This window comes from Phoenix dactylifera, unplaced genomic scaffold (assembly GCF_009389715.1).
Source record: "Phoenix dactylifera cultivar Barhee BC4 unplaced genomic scaffold, palm_55x_up_171113_PBpolish2nd_filt_p 000577F, whole genome shotgun sequence".
NCBI classification, from domain to species: domain Eukaryota; kingdom Viridiplantae; phylum Streptophyta; class Magnoliopsida; order Arecales; family Arecaceae; genus Phoenix; species Phoenix dactylifera.
This window is the reverse complement of record NW_024067979.1, coordinates 11533-36347: the sequence shown is the minus strand read 5'-3', so window position 1 is coordinate 36347 and position 24815 is coordinate 11533. Positions and strand designations below refer to the sequence as shown.

The 24815-nt window shown below is 37.5% G+C and overlaps 1 protein-coding gene and 1 long non-coding RNA gene across 4 annotated transcripts; one reads left to right on the top strand and one right to left on the bottom strand.

Moving 5' to 3' along the window:
• The first annotated feature begins 627 nt into the window (after positions 1 to 627).
• LOC103707563 (uncharacterized ATP-dependent helicase YprA) lies at positions 628 to 24725 on the top strand. Of its 2 annotated transcripts, none has more exons than XM_039119564.1 (24): positions 628 to 855; positions 1108 to 1833; positions 2735 to 2855; positions 2960 to 3057; positions 3689 to 3826; positions 4041 to 4109; positions 4200 to 4322; positions 4417 to 4566; positions 4757 to 4888; positions 4984 to 5063; positions 5248 to 5342; positions 5454 to 5521; positions 7748 to 7843; positions 7984 to 8054; positions 17398 to 17505; positions 17652 to 17727; positions 19020 to 19156; positions 19248 to 19407; positions 19522 to 19713; positions 19808 to 19924; positions 22875 to 23030; positions 23814 to 23984; positions 24084 to 24196; positions 24546 to 24725. In XM_039119564.1, exons 1-24 carry the CDS (start codon positions 706 to 708, stop codon positions 24685 to 24687), a joined length of 3489 nt encoding a protein of 1162 aa, XP_038975492.1. In that variant the 5' UTR covers positions 628 to 705; the 3' UTR covers positions 24688 to 24725. The 2 variants fall into 2 exon arrangements, with proteins under 2 accessions (XP_038975492.1, XP_038975493.1); XM_039119565.1 differs by having other exon boundaries at positions 19534 to 19713; positions 24546 to 24724.
• On the bottom strand, positions 13898 to 14228 carry LOC120106595. Of its 2 annotated transcripts, XR_005508707.1 has the most exons (3): positions 14187 to 14228; positions 14023 to 14098; positions 13898 to 13934 (listed from the first exon to the last, which is right to left on the bottom strand). It is a non-coding gene; the product is annotated as an uncharacterized LOC120106595 (long non-coding RNA). The 2 variants fall into 2 exon arrangements; XR_005508706.1 differs by lacking the exon at positions 13898 to 13934 and having other exon boundaries at positions 14007 to 14098.
• Positions 24726 to 24815: the final 90 nt, after the last annotated feature.

Sequence of the window (24815 nt, the reverse complement as noted above, 5' to 3'; positions counted from 1 at the left end):
TTACTTTCCCATGAGGCGGGAATCACTCTATTTTTACTTTTTTCCAAAAAGTCCCTTCAGCATTAAAGAAGCATTAAAGAGGTATTAAAAACCTAATTTTTATTAAGGGCATAATAGGAATTATATATAACTTTCCTAGAAAAGTGGATAGCCAACCAAACATAAGCACCTTGAAAATTTGTCACTTTCCCATGGTCAACCAAACATGCCAAAAGTACTTTCCTAGGCATCCTCTTCCTAGGAATTTGTTTCCCAGAAATCATATTCCTAGGAAGGAAAATGCTTCCCGCGAACCAAACGAGCCCTTAAAGTGTATCGAAAGTGTTCATAGAGAGAGTAGAGGCGGTCAAGTCCAAGTGGAGTGGAGGGCCGGCATTAAATCCGGTTCAACGGAGGGCAAAGTGGGAATTTCCTCACCATAGCTGGTTTCACAAGCCCCGGACCGGACCTCATCCTGGTTTCTAACAATTCGGGTACGTCGTTTGGGGAGCGGATCGCAAAACAGATCAACATCAGGCCACCATCCCAGTTCGAGAAACTGTCCCTCCTTCGGATGCCGCCACGTGTCCTTCCCCGCCAAAACATTCTAGGGTTTTAAAAGCCCCAACACTCCGACGAACCGCCCCCCTCCCTCTCTCTCTGTCGGCAACAAGAGAGACCCCCGAAAAATTCCTTCGGCCGAGCGAGGAGTTTAGGACGGCTGAGATGGAGAAGGAGATCGAAATCCGAAGCCTTAACGGGGAATCTATGATCGTCTCGATCGCCGGGCACAGTTCGATCGGTGAATTGAAGGCTCTGTTGAAGGAATCGTTCCTCCCGGCGAAGAATTCCCCAAACTTTCATCTCTTCTTCAAGGTAGGAGTCCAGTGCCGAATCTCAGTATTTTCCATCAGCTGTCATCTCCAAGTTATCCTCTCTTGATCAAAATTTGATTTCTTTTAAAGGTTATAAAGCAACTTGTTTCTTGACTACACCAAAAATCTCTCTCTCTCTCTCTCTCTCAAGACTTAGACTCGGAGAAAAATGCTGTTATTTTAATATAAGATGGACTTAATTTATTAATATTTTGCGTTTGGATTCATGATTGCTGTCGATTTGGTGATGAAGGGTGAAAAACTGAGATTGGAAAGCCGTATTGAGAACCATCAGATTGAGCATGGTGAATTCATGGTTCTTGTTCCATTTACGAAGAAAACCCAGCGATTTTCAGTAGAACCCGATCCCCCCGGGGCTCAAACTGGCCCTTCAAAATCTTCACGTGAGAGCATGGTGTCTTCTGCTGCTGAGTCGGCTTGGCTTGATATAATGAATGATCTTTCATCTCTATCTGATGTCGCCGGACTTGATGGAGCTCCAAGTAATTTCAGTCTGTCAAACAAGTTGGGTGGTGGGAAGGAGGAGGCCTTGAAAGTTGAAGGTTCGAGCAAGCTTTCCTTAAACACAAAACGCAAGAGAGAACCAGAAAATGATCACGTGCTTCGGGATATATTACGCTCCGATTTTAAGAATGTGTTCGAGCAACAGACCAGTGATAGGATAAGCCAATTTGTGGAATCCGCGAGCTGCTTATCAAGTCCTACTATGGGTAGCTGCTTGTTGTTTGAAGAACTCTTTACAACATCCAAGGAAACAGGGCAGTGTGTGTGTCCATCGTGGTTGAAGAGAGTATTGAAGAACTTCACTTTTCTGAACATCTTTTATGCCTTTTTTCACATTCAAGGTAAATGCATGACTTGGGATTGTATAGAGGAGGCACTGAAGAATCGTCGTAGCTTTGGACTCGATGATATATGCATTTCAGATGTGGAGAACCTCTCACTACTTTGTCCCAAGGTAAATCTTTTTATAATCAGGGCAATCATGCTGGTGAAATATAACTGGGTCCCGTGATTTGGTTTTTGGTTTGGTTACCTGGAAGGCAGAATTTAAAATTGCAGTTATTATCGCTAAGCTGGAGTTTAGCATATTGTAAAGATTTTGTTTCATATGTCTTTTTGGTCAACTATCGACCAATGGGTATCCTAAAGTACAGGGGACCTAGATCAGGTCATGCGAACCAGTGAATCTGAAATCACGGGGAAAAAGAAGTCAGACTTTAAATCAGAAGAAAAAAATGAAACAGAAGGAAAAGCAAGAACAGGATGTAATAGAAGTAGCAATCATATCCATGGCTTAGAAGAATCAAACTTTTGATCAAAATTGATTCTTAAAGATAAATTGGTTTGCGTAAAAAAGGTCATCTAAATCATCACTCGAGAATCATATATCTTCGAAGGACATGAAAACAGACTATAAGTTGTTGGCTAAAAGAGATTGGTCTCTTTTTTAACTGAAAATTGGTCTAGGACTTTCAGATATTCTCAAAATTCCATCATATATCAAATAAGGATTTTTATTGTGTTACCTTTGACTCTTGCTTAGGCCTAGCCAACCTTCTTGAGCGATCCTAGAAATCATGGAATGAATACCAATTTCATTTATTAACTTTATCTGTGCTGAATCATTTGCTTCTGTGCATCTGAATTGTTCTTGAACATCATTTTATCTTATCATTTCTAATTCTATATTCTACTTTCATTCTGTATGTCAGAATGGAATAATATGTCAGAAATTCTTTTTTATTCTGTTTTTACCGATGTTCTGAAATGCAATTTGTCCTCTTCTTTGTATAATACATGTACAGATCACTTTGCATACTCTTGTTTGAAAAATATGATGTATCTCCACTTGCCAGGTAGTAGTAATTCTGGGTTTACAAGAAAATATGGTAACCAAGTTGGGCTCTGCAATTGTTATTGGTAATCCTTCGACAGATTTATTAGATCAAAGTGAACTGACAAAAATGCTCCGAACTGGTATGATTTACCTATATTTTTGTTGTTTTCCCTTTTGTCTCATTTTCTAGGTTCACATGTTAGTCTATAAGTGGTTAACTTCTCCTCATTGATTATTTTCACAGCTAGAAAGAAAACACCAACCTCAGCAGTTATTAATGCTACGGAGAAACGGGAGGTTGCTTTCAAAACTGAATTATGGAGGGCTATTAAGTGTTGCATGGTATGCTTAGTCCAGATACAAGCTTGGTTCACTTACTCTAGGATCTAGAGCTCTGTTAGACAGACAAGGATTTTTGTGATGCTTAAAAGAGAAAAATCTTTTGGCAGTCATGGCATTATAAGTTCTTACTACAACTTTTGTTGGTAAAGTCAATTCAAAAGAGAAAAATGAATGTGGAGGCGAAAAAGAAGATATATTGTTAAATTTTCTTTTCTATCACTGATGTATTAGTTAAATTTACAATGCTGATTACTGCCTCTGTATTTTCTCCATGCACATCTGCAATATGCTTAATTTACAACATAAGTTCATGCAAGTTGTATAGATTTTGAGGTTGAGGAAGGCTTATTGATTATGGTAATAGTAGCATGAATATTTGGCTTATTTACCTAGGTCCAAAATATGGGAACAGTTGGTTTGCCAGTCCGATGTTTATTCAGTGGCAAACTTGTTGCTTCCTTGTTAAATTCCTGATGAGACTAGATGTCTGAACTTTTTCCCTTGAATACCTTGCTTGAATATTTCTCTGGCAGATCCAAGATGCTTGGCGGAATTATTGGCTTAGCAGTTTTTGTTAGTAGATTGAGGCTTTTCTAGTTCATGATTTGATGTGGACCTTCTGTTATTTCAGGAAAAGAACCTGTCAAAAACTAGCTTCCCTTTCATGTTGTCCCTAGAAGATCTTATATTGATGAAGGATGGTTTTGGTGTTTCAGAAGGTAGTGAAGTGAGGCCAGTGAAGACGAGATCATTGGCATCAGTATGTCATGTATGTTTCTCTTTTGTTCCTCTTCTTGATATCATCCTCTTGTTCATTTAACTGCAAATCATCATAAATTAAATAAAATCTTAAGTAACATCCTTTAAAATAATATCAATCTTTTAATAGAGATACTTTGAATTTTTTGTTGCTTACATGTCAGCATCTGATAACTTTATTGATAAGATTGCTGTGATCTGATCATTGAATTATCAATCAACAGAGTTTGAACCCCATGGAAGCTGCTGAAATGATTGAACATCTTAGACAAGGCATCGGAAAGCATGGACAGGTTTCTTCCTACATGCCTATGCTTCAAGTTCAGAAAATGTGATAGAAGAGCAACCTGAATAGTATGTTCTTGATGTCTTGTTCTCTGCAGATTGTGCATGTGCAAGAAATAGATGCAAAAGAGGCAGTGTATGTGGAACTTCCCAATGATCTGTCGGAAACATTAAAGTGTGCATTAAATAGGGTTGGAATATCCAGGTTATACAGCCACCAGGTGCCACTAGTTTTCTGTTATTTTCTTCTTTTTTTTTATTCTTGGAGTCCATATTTTCTAGTGGTTTTTGACCTTCTGTAATAATAATTTACAGGCTGAAGCTATGCAAGCTTCACTTTCTGGGAAGAATATTGTGGTGGCAACATCAACTTCTAGTGGAAAATCTCTGTGCTACAATGTTCCAGTTCTTGAATCACTCTCTCAGAATCTACTCTCATGTGCTATATACATCTTTCCAACAAAGGTCGTCTCTTTAAATTTCTTGCTTACTATTTAAGTGCAGTATCCAGTTCTTTTCCTCCTTTTTGGGGTACTATTTACAGAATTACCAGAATGTTTCACCTTTCTATTTTATTATGTACATTTTTAATTTTTATTTTGGTTCTTGTTGAGCATTCGCATAACCAGAAATAAATGGTTGTTCTTGCATGTAGGCTTTAGCTCAAGATCAGCTTAAAGCTTTATTAGAGATGACAAGGGGCCTGGATATGGACTTGACTGTTGGTGTATATGATGGTGATACATCTCAAGAACATCGTATTTGGATCAAGGATAATGCAAGATTGGTATTTGTGGAGACTTCGGAGTTCTGTACATTTTGCATTTCTTATGTTGCGTAGCTTCACTAACATGCCACACAATTATATTTTTATTTCTGTAGTTGATTACAAATCCAGATATGCTGCACATGTCAATCTTGCCGTATCATGGACGGTTTCAGCGGATTTTATCAAATCTCAGGTAGTGGGTGGGCATTTTTTGTAACTTCTTAGCGCACTTCAATTTTTCATATTAGTTCATTTTTAGCCTCCAATGGTTTTATTCAGATATTGTAATTACGAAAAACATACAGAGAATGTTGTTGAACAATTGTTTAAAGTACCCCATTATTGCAATTGCTTTCTCAGACAAGTTTTGAAATCAGGTATATAGTGATTGATGAAACTCATTCATATAAAGGAGCATTTGGTTGCCATATGGCTCTTATCTTAAGGAGACTCCGTCGAATTTGTTTCCATGGTACATTTTGTTTGATGGTTTTCAGATGATACAATGGTTGGATTGTATTTTTGCCTCCTTTAATATTAATTAGAAAATTAACAATGGTAATTTTTTATTCTGTGCTTGCAGCATATGGTAGTGATCCTGCCTTCATATTTTGTACTGCTACCTCTGCAAACCCACGAGAGCATGCTATGGTAGGCCAACAAATTACAGATTAGAACCTTTGCCTTACTTAGTATGTTGTTACACAATTGAAGTACTTTGCATGCCATTAGTGCTAACAAGAGTAGGAACTGGATCATTGGTGGTGTTGTTTAATTTGAAGATATTGTTAAGATAATGCAATTATAGATTGTAAGGGTTCTCCTTCTAACATTTTTTTTTTGGTGAAAAATTCTCCCTAATATGTTGGCTAGTGAATGCCATCAATTTAAACCTTCGACCTGGTTGTTGTTGTGATTATTTTAAAACATTTTAAGAGAAGCCCATGAAGTAGAAGATTAGCTCCATAAAAGAATATCAGAGGAAAGTTGCATGACTGTGTTTAATTATTTCTGGAATAACTTTCAATATTAGATGGTTGTTTACTGCCTTGAGCCGAGTGCTCTACTTGTTGAGCATATGTGATCCCTTAGATGGGCTACATCATGTTATTACAAACTGACGTGATGTATCTTACTTTAATCTCATTGTTCTTTATCTTGTTACTTTAATATATTTTGTTTAACAAAAATCTTGAACAATAAAACATTTGATGGAAAATGGTACAATCATCAGGGAAATGGGTGTCATATGGCAACCACAGATATGGGTCAAAGCATAGCCAATTTCCAAAATCCCAATGCCTCAACATACTGATGAAACCATGTTAGCAGGTAGGAAAACTAAGAGCAAAATTAAATTTTAAAAATTATGGGTGTAATCAAGGTCCGCCGTACCGGTACCGGTCGGCGTATCGGTGGCCGGCCGGACCGGTACGGTACCGGTCCGGTTCGGTACGTACCGGTTGGTACCGGTCCCGTACCGGCCGGTACGCGGTGGTTTCAAAAACCACAGCGCGCAGCGCTGTGGTTCTAAAAAAAAAAAATCGTACCGGTGCGAACCGGCCGGTACGGGCTCCGAACCGGCCGGTACGGGTCCGAACCGGCCGGTACGCACCCGTACCGGCCGGTTCGGATAAAAAACCGGAAAATACCGGTTTTTTATCCGTTCCGGTACCGGTCCACGGCCGGACCGGTACGTACCGGCCCGTACCGGCCGGTACGGGCCGGTACGGCATTCCATGGGTGTAATTAATCAATAGGCATTTGAGACTTGAAACTATTTCTTTATATTATGTTAAATGAAAACTAGAAGCAAAAGATAAATCATAAGACCAAAGATTTAGTTCTGCAATAGGTTCAGGTATCCTTGTGTTACATCACAATTAATTTGCTGTGACCATTAAGAAAATCGACTAATCAAGCAATTATAAAGCATATATTAAGAAAGATAACCAATAATAATTTGAAGAATGACATTTTCCCAACTCATCACCAGCACAATATCAGGAGTATAAATAACCATAACTTTTAAGAAAATGGGGCCATTACGTTGAGAGAAAGAGGGAAGATTCTCATTTTGTTTTCCAGTAAATGTTTTTACAGACCATAAAACCAATCTAAGCTCAATCTAAGTGAAGTTGAAACTGATATAATCTCAACACTTCTAAATTAGAACTTCTAAAGGAACTCCTTACCAAAGTTGTTCTTCTAACTCATGCAAATTAAAGGACTATCACATGATTTACCAGACATGTCATATGAGAAATTTAATACAAGGGACCCTTGTTTAAGAATATCCAACCTAAATTAGATCCCAAATGAGTAAAATGTTTGCTACTGTACTTGCCTCCCTAGGATTGTTGTGCTTGAGTTAGTGTACAACAACACTCTCTTGCCTTGATTAAGTAGTTCAATGAAGTGTTATCATGAATGATGATTGGTGCATCAACTTGTTTACTTCCAAATACCACATTTTCCTGAAATTTATGATCATCAAGATTTGAAATTGGGTTTTCTTGAACTAGTTTAATACCTTCTCAATTTGAATAGTCTAATATTTGGTCCAGTCTTGCAAATGCTGATTCTTTATTGCAATTAGCATTAGTCTTATTCACACACAATCACACTGCAAGGAACAGCTTGTAGCTTGGTAGCTATGTTGTTGAGGTAGACAATAATTGGTTATGTTGTTTATTGGGGAATCTTGTAATTATATCGAGGTATCTTCTGTTTTGAAAAACCAAAGTTACTTTTGGGGTGTAACTTTAGATATTACTTTCCTTTGCCAAATTTTGCAAATTATTTAATAACTGTGATTATATGAAGGATGCCTCAATTTATTTCAAGAAGTTTTCCTTTTATTTGTTCGTGTGTTAGGAGCTTGCCAATTTGCAGAACTTAGACTTGATACAAAATGATGGAAGTCCTTGCAGTCAAAAACACTTTCTTTTATGGAATCCTCCATTACGTTTGGTAAGTGTGGTTTTCTTACCTATACCAGTGATAATAAAATATGAAGTTCTCTTGTAAAATTTACAATGCTCTTAGCTTAAAAATTTATATTTTATAATGTTTCTGATATTCAATAAATGTTGTTATTTTGCTTTACTTAGGGACCTAAGGCTCCAAGCAGCAGGAATGATAGCAAAAATGTGAAGTCAGATGTAATGACCAGGCGTTCAAGGTTGATTCATTCTTTACTCGTTGATGATCTACCATTCCTCTAATTTCTTCTAGTTTCATCAGTCCATGTCCTTAATGGAGAATCTCTCTTGCTAGTCATCATGCAGTTGATTGTTTTGCTTCCTTGGAGGTTCTCACATTATTTGTGAAAAATGATTGGTGCCTCCCCAACCATCTCCCGACTCCTCTTTCTTCTGTTTTATACTGGAATTCCCCCCTTTTTCCCCTTGTAGCAAGGGAAAAACTTCTATAGCTCAGAATAAGTTATGGCTGATAATGTTCACATGAAAAAATAGAGAGGTTCATTGTATACTAGTTATCACATGAAAACTTTGACGCTTGGATCCTTCTCTGCTTCTTATGATGGGTTTCCACAAAACAGTTTAGCCATGAACGTTGAAGCACTAAAAAGAACATCCTAAGGCCTGAATAACAAGGTTTTCAGTGGAATAAGACTTTTGCTCTGATTTAGATGATACTCTGTAAGGCACACACACACAGACATATTTGTATAATATTATGTTATATGATATTATATCATATGGTATCATATCATATCATATTGTACAATATTATATAGCATTGTGTCATATATATTGGGTGGGGGAGAGAGAGCTTTTTTTTTTTCAATATCTATAGTGGTTGTTATCTAAGAAAATAAAAACAGTAACACTTCAGGTGAAATGGCGAAATTTGAAAGGGTGGTTTACAACTTCGAACTTTTAGATGAAGCCACATTATTTACATGTAATCTTCCTTTGTAAAGAAACATTGAAGATTGATGATTTAGAGCACTTGGTTCTCTGTTTGATGGATTAATGTAAATTAATTGTGAAGTCAATGCTTGCTTAATGCCTCAATTTCAATATACATCATCATGCTTTAATAGACAGAAGCTCATGCCAATAAGGAAAATTACATCAATAAATGTGATGTAGGAAAAGGAGAGGAAGGCCTAAGACAACATCGATGGAGGTTATGAGAAAAAAATATGGAAAAGCTTGAAATTGCATTTGAGGTTGCCTGTTATAGGATTGCTTGGAGAATAAGGATCCATTAAGCCAACCCTGAATGGTTGGGAGAAGGTTGTTTGTTTATGTTGATGGTTATGGTTTGATGCTATGATGGGTAGAAGAAAACCATTGTGTGATTTGTCATAATAGTCAACTCAAAAGTTTCGAAAGTTACTCTTGCCCACCTACAACTTCCGGTTCATTGTGTTACATGATGCCTTGGCTCGAGATTCAATACTATTCTAGAGATTGTCATTGGATTCTAAGCAAGTCATATGATACCTTGTAACTAAGCGGATAATAGTTGATGGGGTAGTGCCCTTAAAGATGCAATGGTGGCTACAAATTTCACTGATGTTTTGAAAAATCTGCGAATTATTCATAGCTCATAGTCTAACCAAAGAATTTGATGAGTAATTTGTTAACCCCCAATGTATCACGAATTTATCATGAATGTATCATTAAATTCTGGATTTTGGCGAATAGGTCATAAATCTTTCAATTCATGAATAATTGTGAATCTTTAAAGTTTATTCATTTGAGCTGATACTCGCTCTGGAAAGGTTCACGGCCAAGCTTTTTGCTTTTGAGGCATGAAGTGGGTGCAGTCAGGGAGAAACAATTGGGAGAATGGAGAAAGTGGTGTTTGACTTAGTTAAAATAATAATTTTATAAAAGAGTATTAAATGCTACTCTTTCACTCTTTTTGGTAGAAGACTAAGGCCCTGTTTGGGGGAGCTTTTGGAGGGCCAGAAAGCACTTTCTGGCCCTCCAAAAGTACTTTTAGATAAAAAATGATGTTTGGTCAAATTTTCGGAAAGCTGTTTCAGCTTTTGCGGGAAGCTGAAAACAGCTTTTAGGGAGAAGCTCCAATTTGGAACTTTTCGAAAACGCTGTTTTCAGCTTTGTCGGAAAGCTATTTTTTGGACCAAAATACCCCTATTTAAATCACACTTTTTTTTTCCAAAATCCTCATTCCGCTTCTTCCTCTCTCACCCATCCTTTCCCTCTCTATCTTCTTCTTCCTCTCAACGCCGCCGCCTCTGTTCCTTCTTCCTCTTCTTTTTTTTCTTTTTTTTTCTTTTGGAAGCTCATGGCTGCCCACGGTGGCAGCCACCATGCCGGCCACCACCCATGGCCGGCGATCCCTCTATATTTCAATGAAATAAAATAATAAATAAATAAATAAATAAATAAATAATGAGTGAGTGGCAAATAATCTGATCTAAATAAATAAATAAATAAATAAAAATATTAGTAGTTATTTAACCAATTTTATCACCTAGCTAGAAAATTTGTTAGAGAGATAAATAGTCATTAGAAGGATGAAAAATTAATTTACACTAATAATTATAATATTTTATATATTTATTATTGTATTATACTATAAATATAATATTATATTACATTATATCATAATACATTGATATGTTATGTTAAATAATTTAATATTATATTAAAGTATTATTCTATAATACATAATGTTATAGTACTATATTGTAATAATATTATATTATATTACATTAATATTATACTATATCATATATTTATGTATTAATACATGTTATATTTTATTATGCTCTGTTGTATAATACTGGTAATGTCCTTTATGGTCATTTTGTCACACGAAAGTACTTTCTTAGGCCCCGTTTGGGGGAGCTGTTGGCAGTAGAGCTTTTGGAAGTAGAACTGTTGGAAGTAGAGCTTTCTGAAGCAAAGCGTTTATAAAAAGTTGTTTGCTGTTTGGTAACTAAATTTCTAAAGTGTTGTGGCACTTTAACTTGTGTTTTGTAAACAAACTGAGAAAGTACTTTTGTATGACAAAATTACCATAAAGAACATTGCATAGTATTATACAACAGAGCATAATAAAATATAACATATATTAATATATAAATATATGATATAGTATAATATTACTATAATATAATATAATATAATATTATTACAATATAGTAATATAACAATGTATACTATAACATAATAATTTAATATAATATTAAATTATTTAACATAACATATCAATGTATTATGATATAATGTAATATAATATTATATTTACAGTACAATACAATAATAAGGTACAAAATATTATAATTATTAGCATACATTAATTTTTCATAATATAACATAATATTAAATTATTTAACATAACATATTAATGTATGATGATATAATATTATATTTATAGTATAATACAATAGTAAAGATATAAAATATTATAATTATTAGCGTAAATTAATTTTTCATAATATAACATAATATTAAATTATTTAACATAATATTTTAATTTATTATGATATAATGCAATATAATATTATATTTATAGTATAATACATTAATAAAGGTGTAAAATATTATAATTATTAACGCAAATTAATTTTTCATAATATAATATAATATTAAATTATTTAACATAACATATTAATGTATTATGATATAATATAATATAATATAATATTTATAGTATAATACAATAATAAAGGTGTAAAATATTATAATTATTAGTGTAAATTAATTTTTCATAATATAACATAATATTAAATTATTTAATATAACATATTAATTTATTATGATATAATATAATATTATATTATATTTATAGTATAATACAATAATAAATGTACAAAATATTATAAAAGGACAAAGTATGTAATTATTATATTTTATTATGGGTATTTTGGTCAAAAAATAGCTTTTTCGAAAAGCTCCAAAATGGGGCTTCTTCCAAAAGCTGTTTTTAGCTTTCTGAAAAAGCTAAAACAGCTTTCCGAAATTTTTACCAAACATCCTTTTTCATCAAAAGTGCTTTTAGAGGGGCAGAAAGTACTTTTTGGTCCTCCAAAAGCTCCCTCAAACGGGGCCTAAGTCTTTCCCTTCTACTTTGTCTTCACCACCGTTTTTACTTTTTCCTCTTTTCTCATCCTCCTCCTTTCCCCAGTCCACACCTTTATCTTACCCTTTTATTTTTTCTTAAAATATCCTATATTATTTAAATTAGGATGAATTATATATAAATATTATATAGTGTAATATATATTATATAGTGTAATATATATTATATAAATAGTATAAATGTGTGAGTGTGAATATATATTATAAATATTAGCCTAAATTTTATTAGTATAATAAATTTTTGCTGTTTTTTTCTGAGTGTACTAGATTTTTTCTGAATACCGGATTTCTTAACCTTGCTGAACTATTCCCGAACACTGAACTTGTGACTCTGGATGTAACCAGGCTTGCAAGTTCCAATTAAAGCTTTCTTGTTTAGGGTCCGACAAGGTCATATATCTAGTTTGATCCCACACGAAATATTTTGTAGTTTGGCTAGTATGAAAGAGGGAATATCTGTATAGTGGCACATGTAAGCATTGTTGATAAAAGAATAATCTGAGTTACTTAATTTAAGATGTATACACATTAACAAATGCAGATTTGAAGGTACAAGATTTGCATATGCACGTGTTCATGTAGAAATACATATTTCTTTGTACCTATACATACAAGGTCGAGACCAAGGTCCGCCGTACCGGTCCGGCTCGGCGTACCGGTCGCCGGCCGGACCGGTACGGTACCGGCCGGGCTCCGCGAGCCAGACTTTTTTTTTTTTAATGTTGTCTCTGTTGGATCTTAAATTAAATGAAAATTGATGTTTTTTTATTACTTTTTTCATGATTTTTGATATTTTCATATTTAAATTTAGGGTTGAAATTTGAAACATATATGATGCATCATTGCATGTTATGTTTTCCTCCTGTTCGAAATGATAAAATCATACACATAAAATATCTTCGAATTAAGATACAATCATTTACATACATTTAAAGTACTCTAGGATATCTAAAATCGGGACGAGTGCCGATGGCTCTCGTAGATATCTGGATCATAAGTATAATCAGGAGGAGGCAAATCAACCCAATCAGAAGGAACACGCGCCAGGTTATAAAAACTGTCGGATCTCTCGCTCACGCTCTGGCTTTGAGAGGTGTCCTCTGATTGTGTAGGGGCCCATCCAAATATGGCGGAAGCAAAATCCAATGCACCATATCCGTATTCGTCAGGCTGAGGCTGTGGATAATAGAATCCGTATCCGTATGTCCTCGGATCTGCAGTCGTATCCTGTCTTCCTGAACGACCTCGAGGAGCCCGTCTTCTATATCCAATAATATCCTCACGATCTCTATCAGGTGGTCGACCGTGGTCCGTATCCTGTGTAGCACCCATAAATTGGGACTCACCGGTGAAATAAAGACCACCCTCCGGCTGTGTCTCATGAGTACCATACTGTCCTCCGCTCCCTCCATGGCTAGAAGATCCATCACCACCAGAACCTTCATCGCTGCTAGTCCAAGTCTCTTCCTCGACACTCTCCATTGGGATTCTTTGTTTTCCTTTCCTGGCCCTCTCTGTCTGGCTCCCCTGTGCCTGCGGCTGATCAGCTCTGGGGGTGCGTGGATTATTGCGCTCAGCCCATTGCTCTGGATCGACCCCAGCTTCGGTGGCTATGAAGGTAGCTGGTCGTGGAGGCGATCCTGGCTCGTCAAGCTCGGGCTCCTGCTGCTGGCCTACAAGCCAGCCGAGTAGTGGATCATCGTCATCAGCGATGAAGGACCCGTAAATCGGATCTGTATACTTGAGCTCCACTTTCTCCTGGATGCACTTTAGCCTCAACCGCAAATTGTAATGCACATAAACAAGGTCGTTGAGGCGCTTTTGCGTCAAACGGTTTTTTTGTTTGCTGTGGATAAGGGCGAAGGTGGACCAATTGCGCTCACATCCACTAGAGGAGACTGTTTGGGAGAGGATCCGGATAGCTATCCGCTTTAGATTTCTCGCGGATCCGCCAAAATGCACCCACCATTCAGCTGCAAAAATATTTATGAAGATTACATATATGATAGTTCCATAATAGTAACTAACACCAGGTGAATGTTTTGCTGATGTGTCACGTACCTGGATTCATATTGTGTTTGCTGACGACAGCCGCTCGTTGGCCAAAACTGTAGCTGCCCTCTCTAAATAATTTGCTCTGTGAAAAATAAGCATAAGAAAACCATGTTAATAATTGAAGATGCTGATATACTTACACATGCTAGTAATTACTAAATCATAATTACCTCTTCAAGACATAGGGCCGCTTTTTCTGGATCTGCCTCCATCTTGTAAATCACATTACGCAAAGCATCCAGAAGTGTTTCATCCATACCAATTCCATCTATGCTGTACTGAAACCGGGGGTTTAGGTAGTATGCTGCACATATACGAGACTATCTTAGCATAATTATATAATTATATCCATCACTATAATTGTCACTATAATTATATCTTAGTTTACCTGCTAGATGTAATTCCGTACCCATTTGCGCTCCCCACCGTTGCTCAATGATGTTGATGTATGACCGGCCATGTGCTGGATCTGCCTCCATAATCTGATCCTTTGCCTTGACCATCATGTGATACAAAAACCCCATCTGGGGGTAGATCTCGCTATCTACGGCCCGCAGCACTTCATATAATGGTTTGATAGCCTTGACTATTGTAGTAGCCCGCTGCCAGAATGGCTGTCTCGTCACCAAGTCTTCTATCTTGCTTCCTTCAGTGCCGGCATAAGAATATCTACTATCATACCACTCGGGACTGGCAAACATCTGACGTAGGGCTCCTCTCTTCTCGAGTATGCTATCAAGTGCGATGAAGTTGGTAGCAAACCGTGTGACTCCTGGTCTCAGAATCTCTTCCCCTGCATACTTTCTCATCAATGAAAGAACCCAGTTATGGTTATAAATATACCTCGTAATGCGTTGGGCTGTCTCCACCGTTTGTTGCACCCTACGGATCTTTCCAATGTCCATCAACATAAGATCGATACAATGTGCAGCACATGGGGTCCAGAAAATATGTGGCCGCCGCTCCATCAAGACCTGCCCGGCAGCCTTATATTGCGGCCCATTATCAGTGACGACCTGCACGACATTCTCCTCTCCTACCAGATCAATCACATCCTCCATAAGTTTCAGCATGTACGAGGTGTTGTGCACAGAAGCCGAAGCATCAATCGACTTGTGGAAGAAGGTCTTAGCATCACAGTATGTCAGGAAGTTGATGATGCTCCGCCTGGTCGGACCGGTCCAACCATCGCACATGATGGTTAGTCCATATATGGGCCACTTGCTCTTGTAGGAGTCAATCCAATTCTCCAGCTCCTCCTTATTGTTGTCAAGAAGCTCACCGTATATATCCTTCGGGCCTGGAGGAGCTACACCGGGACCGGCAGCTTGTATGGCGGCAATGGCAGACCTGTAGTATGTATTGTCTGCCACATTCGCTGGGATGTGGCTGAAGTGAAACCAGGATCCAATAGCTTGCCACATAGTTTTCTTCTTATCCTTCATCCACATTGTGTCTACCCTCTGCTGCCTTGAATCTCTACTGGGGAGAGCATGCGGATCTACATCATGAATTGTCGCTCCTTCTGCAACTCCTCTAGATGACTTCTTTCGGCTACCAAAACCACCCAGCATAGATGCAATCCGGCCACGTTCTTTGCCGACGCCCTCCCTTACTGAAGTTGTCCTCAAGAACTCTGGATCTTGTCTAGTGCTTCGAGAACCGCCGCAGAGGGCCCTCGTATGCAGAGGGCCCAAATCGAGCCCTATGCCTGGCCACCTCCTCCTGCTGCCACTGATCATCCAGGCTTGCATGCATGGCCGCCTGAATATCTGCCTCCTCCTCATCTAGATCCTCGACCTCCTCTGGCTCCCTTGAGTGATAGGAAGGTGGCTCTGCCGCTTGGCGATCGACCTCCGCCCTCTTCTTGGAAGCCATCTCCTTCGCTTCTTTGGCCTCAGCAAGATTCTGCCTCATCAGCACACGAATCTCGTTAGGACAATTTCGGCACGTAGCAACCTCACCGGAATTTCCGGCTAAGTGTTGCTTCAACCTGGTTACCCCTCCTCCCTTGAAAACCTTGTCGCAAAACTTGCATTGAAACTGGTGTCGTTGCCCCTCACTTCAAAGTCTTCGCCCATAAGACCAGCCAATATCACGCTTTGCAGGGTTCGTTTTTCTTGATGGCTCCATTTCTATCATAAAAGGACAACTTATCAAAAAATTAAGCTAATAAAGTAAATTTTTGCATTATCTTATTATTTAAGTAATTTATAAACTATTTTTTTTAAGTAAATTATTAACAAAATTAATGAAATAATATAGGATAAAAAAACCGCACCTTAAATAGTCTCCGCTGGATTTTTTGGGCAGGACCTCCTCCTCGCTATCTCTCAAATCTTTCCGTCTCCGCACCTTAAATAGAACCTCTCAAGTCTCAACCTCAAATTGTTTGGGAAAGAAGTGAGCCTCGTTCGGTTTTTATAACCGAACGAGAGGCTTAAGATCGTGCTGTTAATCCCAGATTAACAGAAAATCCCAGCTTAATATCGTTAAATTGGTACGGAAAGAAGTGGCCGGTCGGCCACTTCCTTGGTTTTTAATGGGAAGGAGTGGCCTCCGGCCACTCCTTTTCCCATTAAAAAAGGGAAAAAGCTGTGGCCTATCGGCCACAGCAATTTTTTATTTTTTTTTTCTTTGAAAGAAGTGGCCGGTTGGCCACTTCCTTCTTAAAACCACGCGCGGCGCGTGGTTTTTGAAACCACGCGCCGCGGTGGTTTTTGAAACCACGCGCCGCGGTGGTTTTGGGAACCACAGCGCCTCGCTGTGGTTCCCCAAAAAAAAAAAAAAAAAGTGAAAGAAGTGGCCCACGGGCCACTTCTCCCTTAAAACCACGCGGCGCGTGGTTTTTGAAACCACGCGCCGCGCGTGGTTTTTGAAACCACAGCGCGAAGCTGTGGTTTCTTAAAAAAAAAAAAAAACACCCGTACCGGTGCGAACCGGCCGGTTCGCACCGATACGAGTCCCGTACCGGCGGGTACGGGGTCCGTACCGGCCGGTACACAGATGAAAACCGGATATACCGGTTTTCATCTGTCTCCGGTACCGGTCAAGCACCGGACCGGTTTGTACCGGCCCGTACCGGCCGGTACGGACCGGTACGGCTTTCCTTGGTCGAGACCTTATTCATAAACTCCAAATCAGCTATGAATATTGGTTCTTCAAGTTTCATTAAGACTAACCTTGTTCTTGGTATGCGGGGTAACAAGTCGTAACTGACCATCCCTTCTGTGTTAAATTGATGAAGGCTGACATTATGGGATTGCTTATAGCTGGTGCAAGCACATAGGCTGGTTTTATATTTTAGTGAATAATATATGATGACTGTTTTGTTCATTATAGAACCAAAAATTTTATTAATTGTCATGTTTTTGTTTCCAGCTCAATTATGGAAGTTTCTTATCTCTTTGCCGAAATGGTTCAGCATGGGCTTCGCTGCATTGCCTTTTGTAAGACGAGGAAACTCTGCGAACTAGTTCTTTGTTACACGTAAGTCACTTAAATATTTATAAGAAATACTTCTAGGTATATGTGATTAATAGGACATAATTTTTTGAAAATATTATTCTGTTACTGTATTAGATTTTTGTGCTTCTTTATAGATTCAATATGTTTTTTTTTTGTAATTATGATAGGCGTGAAATTCTTCAGGAGATTGCATGTGATCTGGTTGGTTCTATATCTGTATATCGTGCTGGCTACACTCCTCAGGTTATTCCACTCTTTCATGTCACTATAATACATTACCATGTTAAGGGATTATTTAGATTGCATCCATATAGATTTGCATGTACTCTAGGATTGCTTTCTTCATCTCATTCCATCTCAAACCCCCTCCTCTTATTTGAAGTTCAATACTCCTGTCAATAGGCATTAGATGGTAAGACATCTAGCTTAATGTACCTTAGGTTGGGACTGCATATTAACTTCAGGATACTTAATGTTTCCTCTTGAGTGAAGCCCATCGAGGGTATCTTTTCTTATAAAGCATTCATAGTGCAAGGCAAAGGAGATATAATATGTAATGATCAAATAGGAATGTATACAAAAGAAGAGGATTAACCATGGATATATACAAAACCAAGTGCATAATTGTATACATACACCTAAAAGAGAAAGAAAGGAATGGGGTATACTGCAGTGTTTCATTCAAGTACTATAACTAAATTTCTGCTCAGTTTGCACTATTGCACACCTAAACCCTAGATGACTTGTATGGCAAAGTAGAAGGATCATGTGAGAGATGGTATTCATTGTGAACATTGTCTCCATGCTTTGAAGAACTTCTGTTTTGCATTGCCATCTTTCCATTGTTAGGAACCTTGATAGGGTCCATATCAAGGTTCACTGTTTTGGTATCGAACCCTATATTGAGATCATTCTATTATAGTGTCAGTACACTGTACGGTCGTACCGAGTGTTGGTAGAGTACAAGATTGTGTACCAGTTCAGTACCAGTATGGCATGGTACGTCTGGTATGGTATGGTACTAACCGGTACAACAAACTTTGGTCCATATCAATTCGCTGATTGATCAAAGGATTGAGATTGCTTAAGCTTTTATTGTTTAGCATTGTGAGTGGGATGTTAGATGTATATCTTGTCATGATGAAGATATTTATTCATGATGTTGAGGATCTGAGTTTAGCGGTGCGGATTCGTATGAAGCATCACTGTGTCCTCTTGGAAAGGTCTTTGTGCAGTCAATGAAGATTGTACAAATTGACTAACCTCTATTGCCCATAATTTGCATGTGCGGGAAGAAGTGGGGGGGGGGGGTGCTAATATACCTCATTAATGCGAATTATTTAGATTATGCTTTGTCTACTTAATGCTGGTTAAAATCAAAATCTACACAATATTTATGAAAATCTAACTTATCTGTTATGTATATGTAGCAGTGTTTTTTCTCACTTTCATTTTCTCCTTTCTTGATTAGTGGTTCATATTTCACCAAATCCTTGACTATGGTTTGCTGGGTTGTGGAATAAATGATAGAGCAGGAGAGAAGAAGAATAGAAGCTGAACTTTTTGAGGGGAAACTTCATGGTGTTGCTGCGACAAATGCTCTTGAACTTGGGATTGATGTAGGACATATTGATGCAACTTTGCATCTTGGTTTTCCTGGTAGTGTTGCTAGGTGGAGAGTTAACTGATATCTTGCATTATGTATGTATGCTCCCTATCAGCTTGATGATGTTTATTTGTTCCTTTCCCCCCTTAATTTGTAGCTTGTGGCAACAAGCCGGGAGATCTGGAAGAAGAGCAAGGCCATCACTGGCAGTCTATGTTGCACTTGAAGGGCCACTTGATCAGTACTTCATGAAGTTTCCACATAAGCTTTTTGGGAGCCCAATTGAGCATTGCCAAGTTGATGCTCATAACCAGAAGGTTCATTTAAACATGCTTGCTTCTTTAATTTAAGGAGAAAACATTTTTTTTTTTAAATTCTATCGGGGGATTTATGTAAATGGATAAAAGTTTGCCATGTGTTTATTTTTGAAGTGCGTATTACAGGTGCTAGAACAGCATATTGCCTGTGCTGCTTATGAACTCCCATTGTGTTTACAATATGATGAAAAATATTTTGGTTCTGGTCTGGACTGTGCAATAACAGCTCTCAAGCTTAAAGGATACTTAAGTAATGATCACCTAGGTGTTTCTTCTTCCAAAGTATGGAATTATATTGGACCTGAGGTGTGTGTGTTTTGGTCTACATGCCTTTTTCCTCTGGTATATAGAAATGAGAAGTAATAGTTACTTATTTAACCTTTTATTTCCATTTTTCCAGGAAAGGCCATCACATGCAGTTAGCATACGTGCGATAGAAACTGATAGATACAAAGTGGTCGACATGTTAAACAACGAAGTGCTTGAGGAAATTGAGGAAAGCAGGGCTTTTTATCAGGTAATTTGCAGTCAATGCTCTTCCAAGCTGCAGTGCTGTTAATTTGCAGTGGTTTGATATTTGTAATCAGCAGGTTGCATAAAATGAACTGTAGAATTTTATTATTTTATTTGCTTTAGGATGTTTTACCATATTATTATTTACAGAAGTTCAAGTTTTTCTGTGCCACTCTTTTATTTTTAAAAATATATAACAAGAATCTACTGTATTTTATTTTTGCTCTTGCTTGAAAAAAATATCTAATATGTATGATTTGGATTAAGACTGTGTTGCATGCACATGAATATGAGAATTAGATTTGGACACGTGTCCAAGTGCCTAACTCAGCAAGAGGGGAAAGGAAAGATGTGGGGATACGCAGGATAACATATAAATTTAATTAAATTATATATTTATATGTATTTAAAGTTTAAACATTATCTATTTAAACATTAAAAGGAAAATGATAAAAGATATTATTTGTTAAGATCTTTCAATATACATGTTTCTCATTCCAACTTTCCTCTAAATCATGCAACAATTATTTTGTAAAGTTGTTTCAATACCTATAAACAAATCTTGAAAAAGAACAACTAATGTCAAATTAGAGGATCAAACTCATTGTTGGAAGAGTTCAACTTTCTTCCAATCTTTTAAAGTGACTGCCAAAGAACTTTATAAGTATCCAAGTATCCGATATTTATCTGTCTCAAATATGCATCTGATACGGATCATCGGAGCTGGATGCGAGTGCCCAAGTAACACCGGTTAAAAAGGGAGAAAAAAAAAAGAAGAGATGAATTGTATGATTTAGAGGGTAGTTTGTAGTTTGAATATACTTGTACTGTAGAATACTAGAATTCATCTCTCATTTGGGCTTTTGTACCTCAATGTTAGCTGGCAGTTACATATCTTGTAAAAAGGATGATCACTTCACATGAGTTGTTGATATCTTATATTTTCTTAGTTTTCAAGTGCTTCTTTGTTGATACTTTGAATGTGTTTTGCTACCTATCTTTAATGAATTTAAGATTTCCTATTTAAGATTCTTTTAATCTATCAATATTTTTTGTACAGGGCAAAAAAGTAAATTCTTTACATATGTGTATTTCATACATGCAATTACAACCATGTGGATATTCAATTCTATAAAGGGTAGGCATATTGGTGTCTAATTCAAGTGAGATTATTATATTTCCTGTTATAACTGACCATGGATTAAGTGCCAATTTGCATGGGATAGCACAAAACAATATGGATTGTGCCAGTGCTAGTATCAAGTTAGCAAATTACCTCCTTGTGATATTTCAATCCTTCCAATCAGTTGTATTACAACATATCAAAGTACCGAACCGGTGCCGCCGGCCAACCGGTCCGGGCTCCGGTATCGGCACGACGAATCTTGGTTCTAAGCTACTATTTTTATTTAGCGACAAGTCTCCATCTTCTTAAGCTATCATAGTCTATACATCCTTGGACATGTTATTCGTTAAATAATAATTAAGGCCCTAATTAGATGCACAAAAATGCCACGACATTGACCAATTTTTGTTCCTTGCAAATAGTTCCTATACAAGTGTTTGGATACATGTTTTAAGGTATGAAAAATACTCCAAAACAGACCCCATACTAAAGTATTTTCATACTTCACTAAAGCCAATCTCACTTATAGCATTTATCTTGTCCAATCCCCCAGCTTATGTGCCTTATTTGCTATTGTTTCCGAATCCCTATTGTGCTTACCCCTAGTCCATTACCACAATGTTGACGATACTAGCCACAGCAACAACACTGGCGGTCTCCACTGATCATGGTGATGGCGCGGACGACAATCATGCCCCTGGCCTTTCTCTCCCATTTTTCTATCCAGGCCACCTCCAAATGATCCCTAGCCATTCGGTTCGTGCCCCATCTTTGCCAGCCCATACCCCTTTGCTAGCTAGATCCTTCATCCCGCTTCCCAAATTCGGTTAACCAAATTCACCTGGTCTCTTGGAGGATCTCAACACACATTTGGCGACCCATCTCCAATTCCCACTTCCCCATTCCCCATACTGTCGCCGCCGCCACCACCGTAATCATGGTGATGCAAGTAGCAGTGATGGCGGCGGTGATTATTGTGGCTATGGTGGTGGCTGTCTTGGTGACATGGTGGTGATTGTGGTTGTCCCATTGTGGTGGTGGTTATATTGATGATGATGGCGATGATTGCAGTTCCAGTGGCCATGGTAATGGTGCCCAAATAGTTGTGGTGGTCACAGTGATGGTGGTGGTGATTGTGATGGTTGTCTAGGTGATGGTGGTGGGCATGATGATTGCAGTAATGACGGTGGTGGTGATCCTTGTATTGTGGTGGTCATGATCGTGATGGTGATGATGGTGCCCATGGTGGCAGCGATGGTGTTGGCAATTGTAATGGTGGTGATGAAGATGGCAATGGTAATGGTGGTTGTGGTCACATGGACACTGGTGGTGATTGATGTGGCCAAAGGTTAGGCTGTTAGGGTTCATATTGTCTGGAATACAGTGGGTTGGCAACCAATTCTTGTGGGAGGAAAAAACTTTTCTTGATTTTCTTTTGATCCTAGCCAAACAGCTATAAATCTAATATCCCAGAGTAAAAGTTTTGCATCGTACTGGCATGATTTATATTAGAGAAGTTTTGTTCTCTAGAAGTTCTTTCAAATTACCGAATAGGACCTAAGATGTTCAAGCATAAGGTCCTGAAGGCAATTAGTGGCCCACGACATAGTCCTAGCTTAATTCTTTAGAAACTTTGATAATTGTATGTGATTGCTTCATGATTCCTGGAGGGTGCATGCTCTCTCTAGCATTTCTATACATTAGCCATTTGTATTTTCTTTCTATAATTATAATGTGATGCAGATTTTATATAGTGAATGTTGCTTCTTGTTCTTTATAGATCAAATCAGTATATGAGACACCCTACCCTTTTTTTTCACCTATTCAGGTATATGAAGGTGCTGTTTACATGCATCAAGGCGTCACCCATCTTGTGAAAGAATTAGACTCATCAAGAAAGATTGCTTTTTGCCAAAAAGCTGATTTGAAGTATTATACAAAGACACGTGACTACACAGACATTATTGTTACTGGAGATGACCTTGTATGTATAGCTATTAAACCTTTTAGAATGCAATTTATTTTCATTCATTAATTGACAATGCTGTCTTTTCCCCAAGAACTACCTTTCAGTTCATCTTTATGAATATCCCATCCTTGTTTTTGATGATTGAATGGTTTTTCCCAAGTTCAGTTGATTTCAGTCATATGACTGTCATCTATGTACGCCATTGTTTTTTTTCCTTTTTTATTTAGTGAAGTTTTCCTCAATTTAGAATTTAATGGTTATGTAGACTCCTTTTTTTTCTTTCCTTTTCTACTATATATTTTTTAAATTGTCTGAAAGTAAGAGTTTGAGATGTAGAAGTTTTTTTTCTTTTCTTTAGCCTTTTCTTCTTTTGGCACTTCTAAACTTTAAAGACTGGAAATGGATTTTCAAGTTTTTGAGCTTGACTCATCACTGAGATTGTCAAGGTTCTAGAATCAGGTCTTACAAAGATCCATGGTGTGGTGATAGCCCATTTGTGTGCGAACCTCTTGGGTATCCTTTATATCCTAATAGTGAACATTACGGGTCAGTTTTTGATGATGCTTTCTGCAGGGTGGATTTAAATCTTGCAGTTGTCATTTGAAAATAATCAAAATAGTGGAGATTATCACTACCTTATCTCCTAGCTGTATAAATAGTCGTAGATTGCCCATACGTATCTAGGTTATCGAGTATTGCAGGATTTATTATTGCTAATTTGCTGTTTGGAATGACACTCTTAAATTGACTCTAAAATTATAAAAAACAATTGATTGTTCTTTTCTTTGTTGTCTTTAGGGTTATCCACCAGTGAGGGCATCAGAATTTGAGAAACTAAGAACAACTGCCCAAGCAAATGCTTGCAAAGTAACAACCAAATGGTTTGGCTTTTATCGCATATGGAGAGCAAGTAACAGGATATTTGACAGAGTTGAGCTTTCTTTACCTTCATATTCCTTTGAATCCCAGGTTAGTGGTACAAATCATTTTATTTTTAATTTTTTCGTACTCTGACTTTTCAAGCTTTTGCTCAATTTTTGGGTACCATTCTTTCAAATGGTTATGCAGGCAGCTTGGATACGGATTCCTCCGTCAGTAAAGACAGCTGTGGAGATGCAGAACCTTCCATTTCGTGCAGGGATGCATGCTGCTTCCCATGCTCTCCTCAACGTAGTTCCATTGTAAGTTCTTGTCACTTTGTTGTCTAGAGCCAGTTCGATTGTTTAATACTAGCAGGGTGATCGATAAGCTGTAAATTTATCAGATGGTTGGCCTAAATTAGGCCACTTGCCCTTGATAAGATGAGTTGCTGGTTCTCTTTTTTCCAGTGCATCCCTCAGACTGTAGGAACTGACAGCTTGCCGGGTTTCTTCTACTAATTATGAATAGAACTTTCATTTTTAAATATTAATTTAGGAACATACAAGTTCTACATTTGCATATATGCTGCAGTTTATTATTTAAGCTTGCATTTTGTCTGATATGCGCTATACCATATGAATGTAATGGCTATGCATATTTTATATGTAGGCATATGATGTGCAACACTTCCGACTTGGGTACTGAGTGTGCAAATCCCCATGAAACTCGTGCTATTCCTGAAAGAATTTTGTTGTATGATCAACATCCTGGAGGTATTGGTATTACAGCACAGGTAAATATTGAAGTCTAAGTCCCGATAATATGAATGCTATCTGAGGATGATAGTGTTATTTTGATGATTAACAAGCAATTATCTAGAGCTTGCTATAAGTTAAATTGATACTTCATTTATAAGTTCATTACTCTCAGTATATTTGT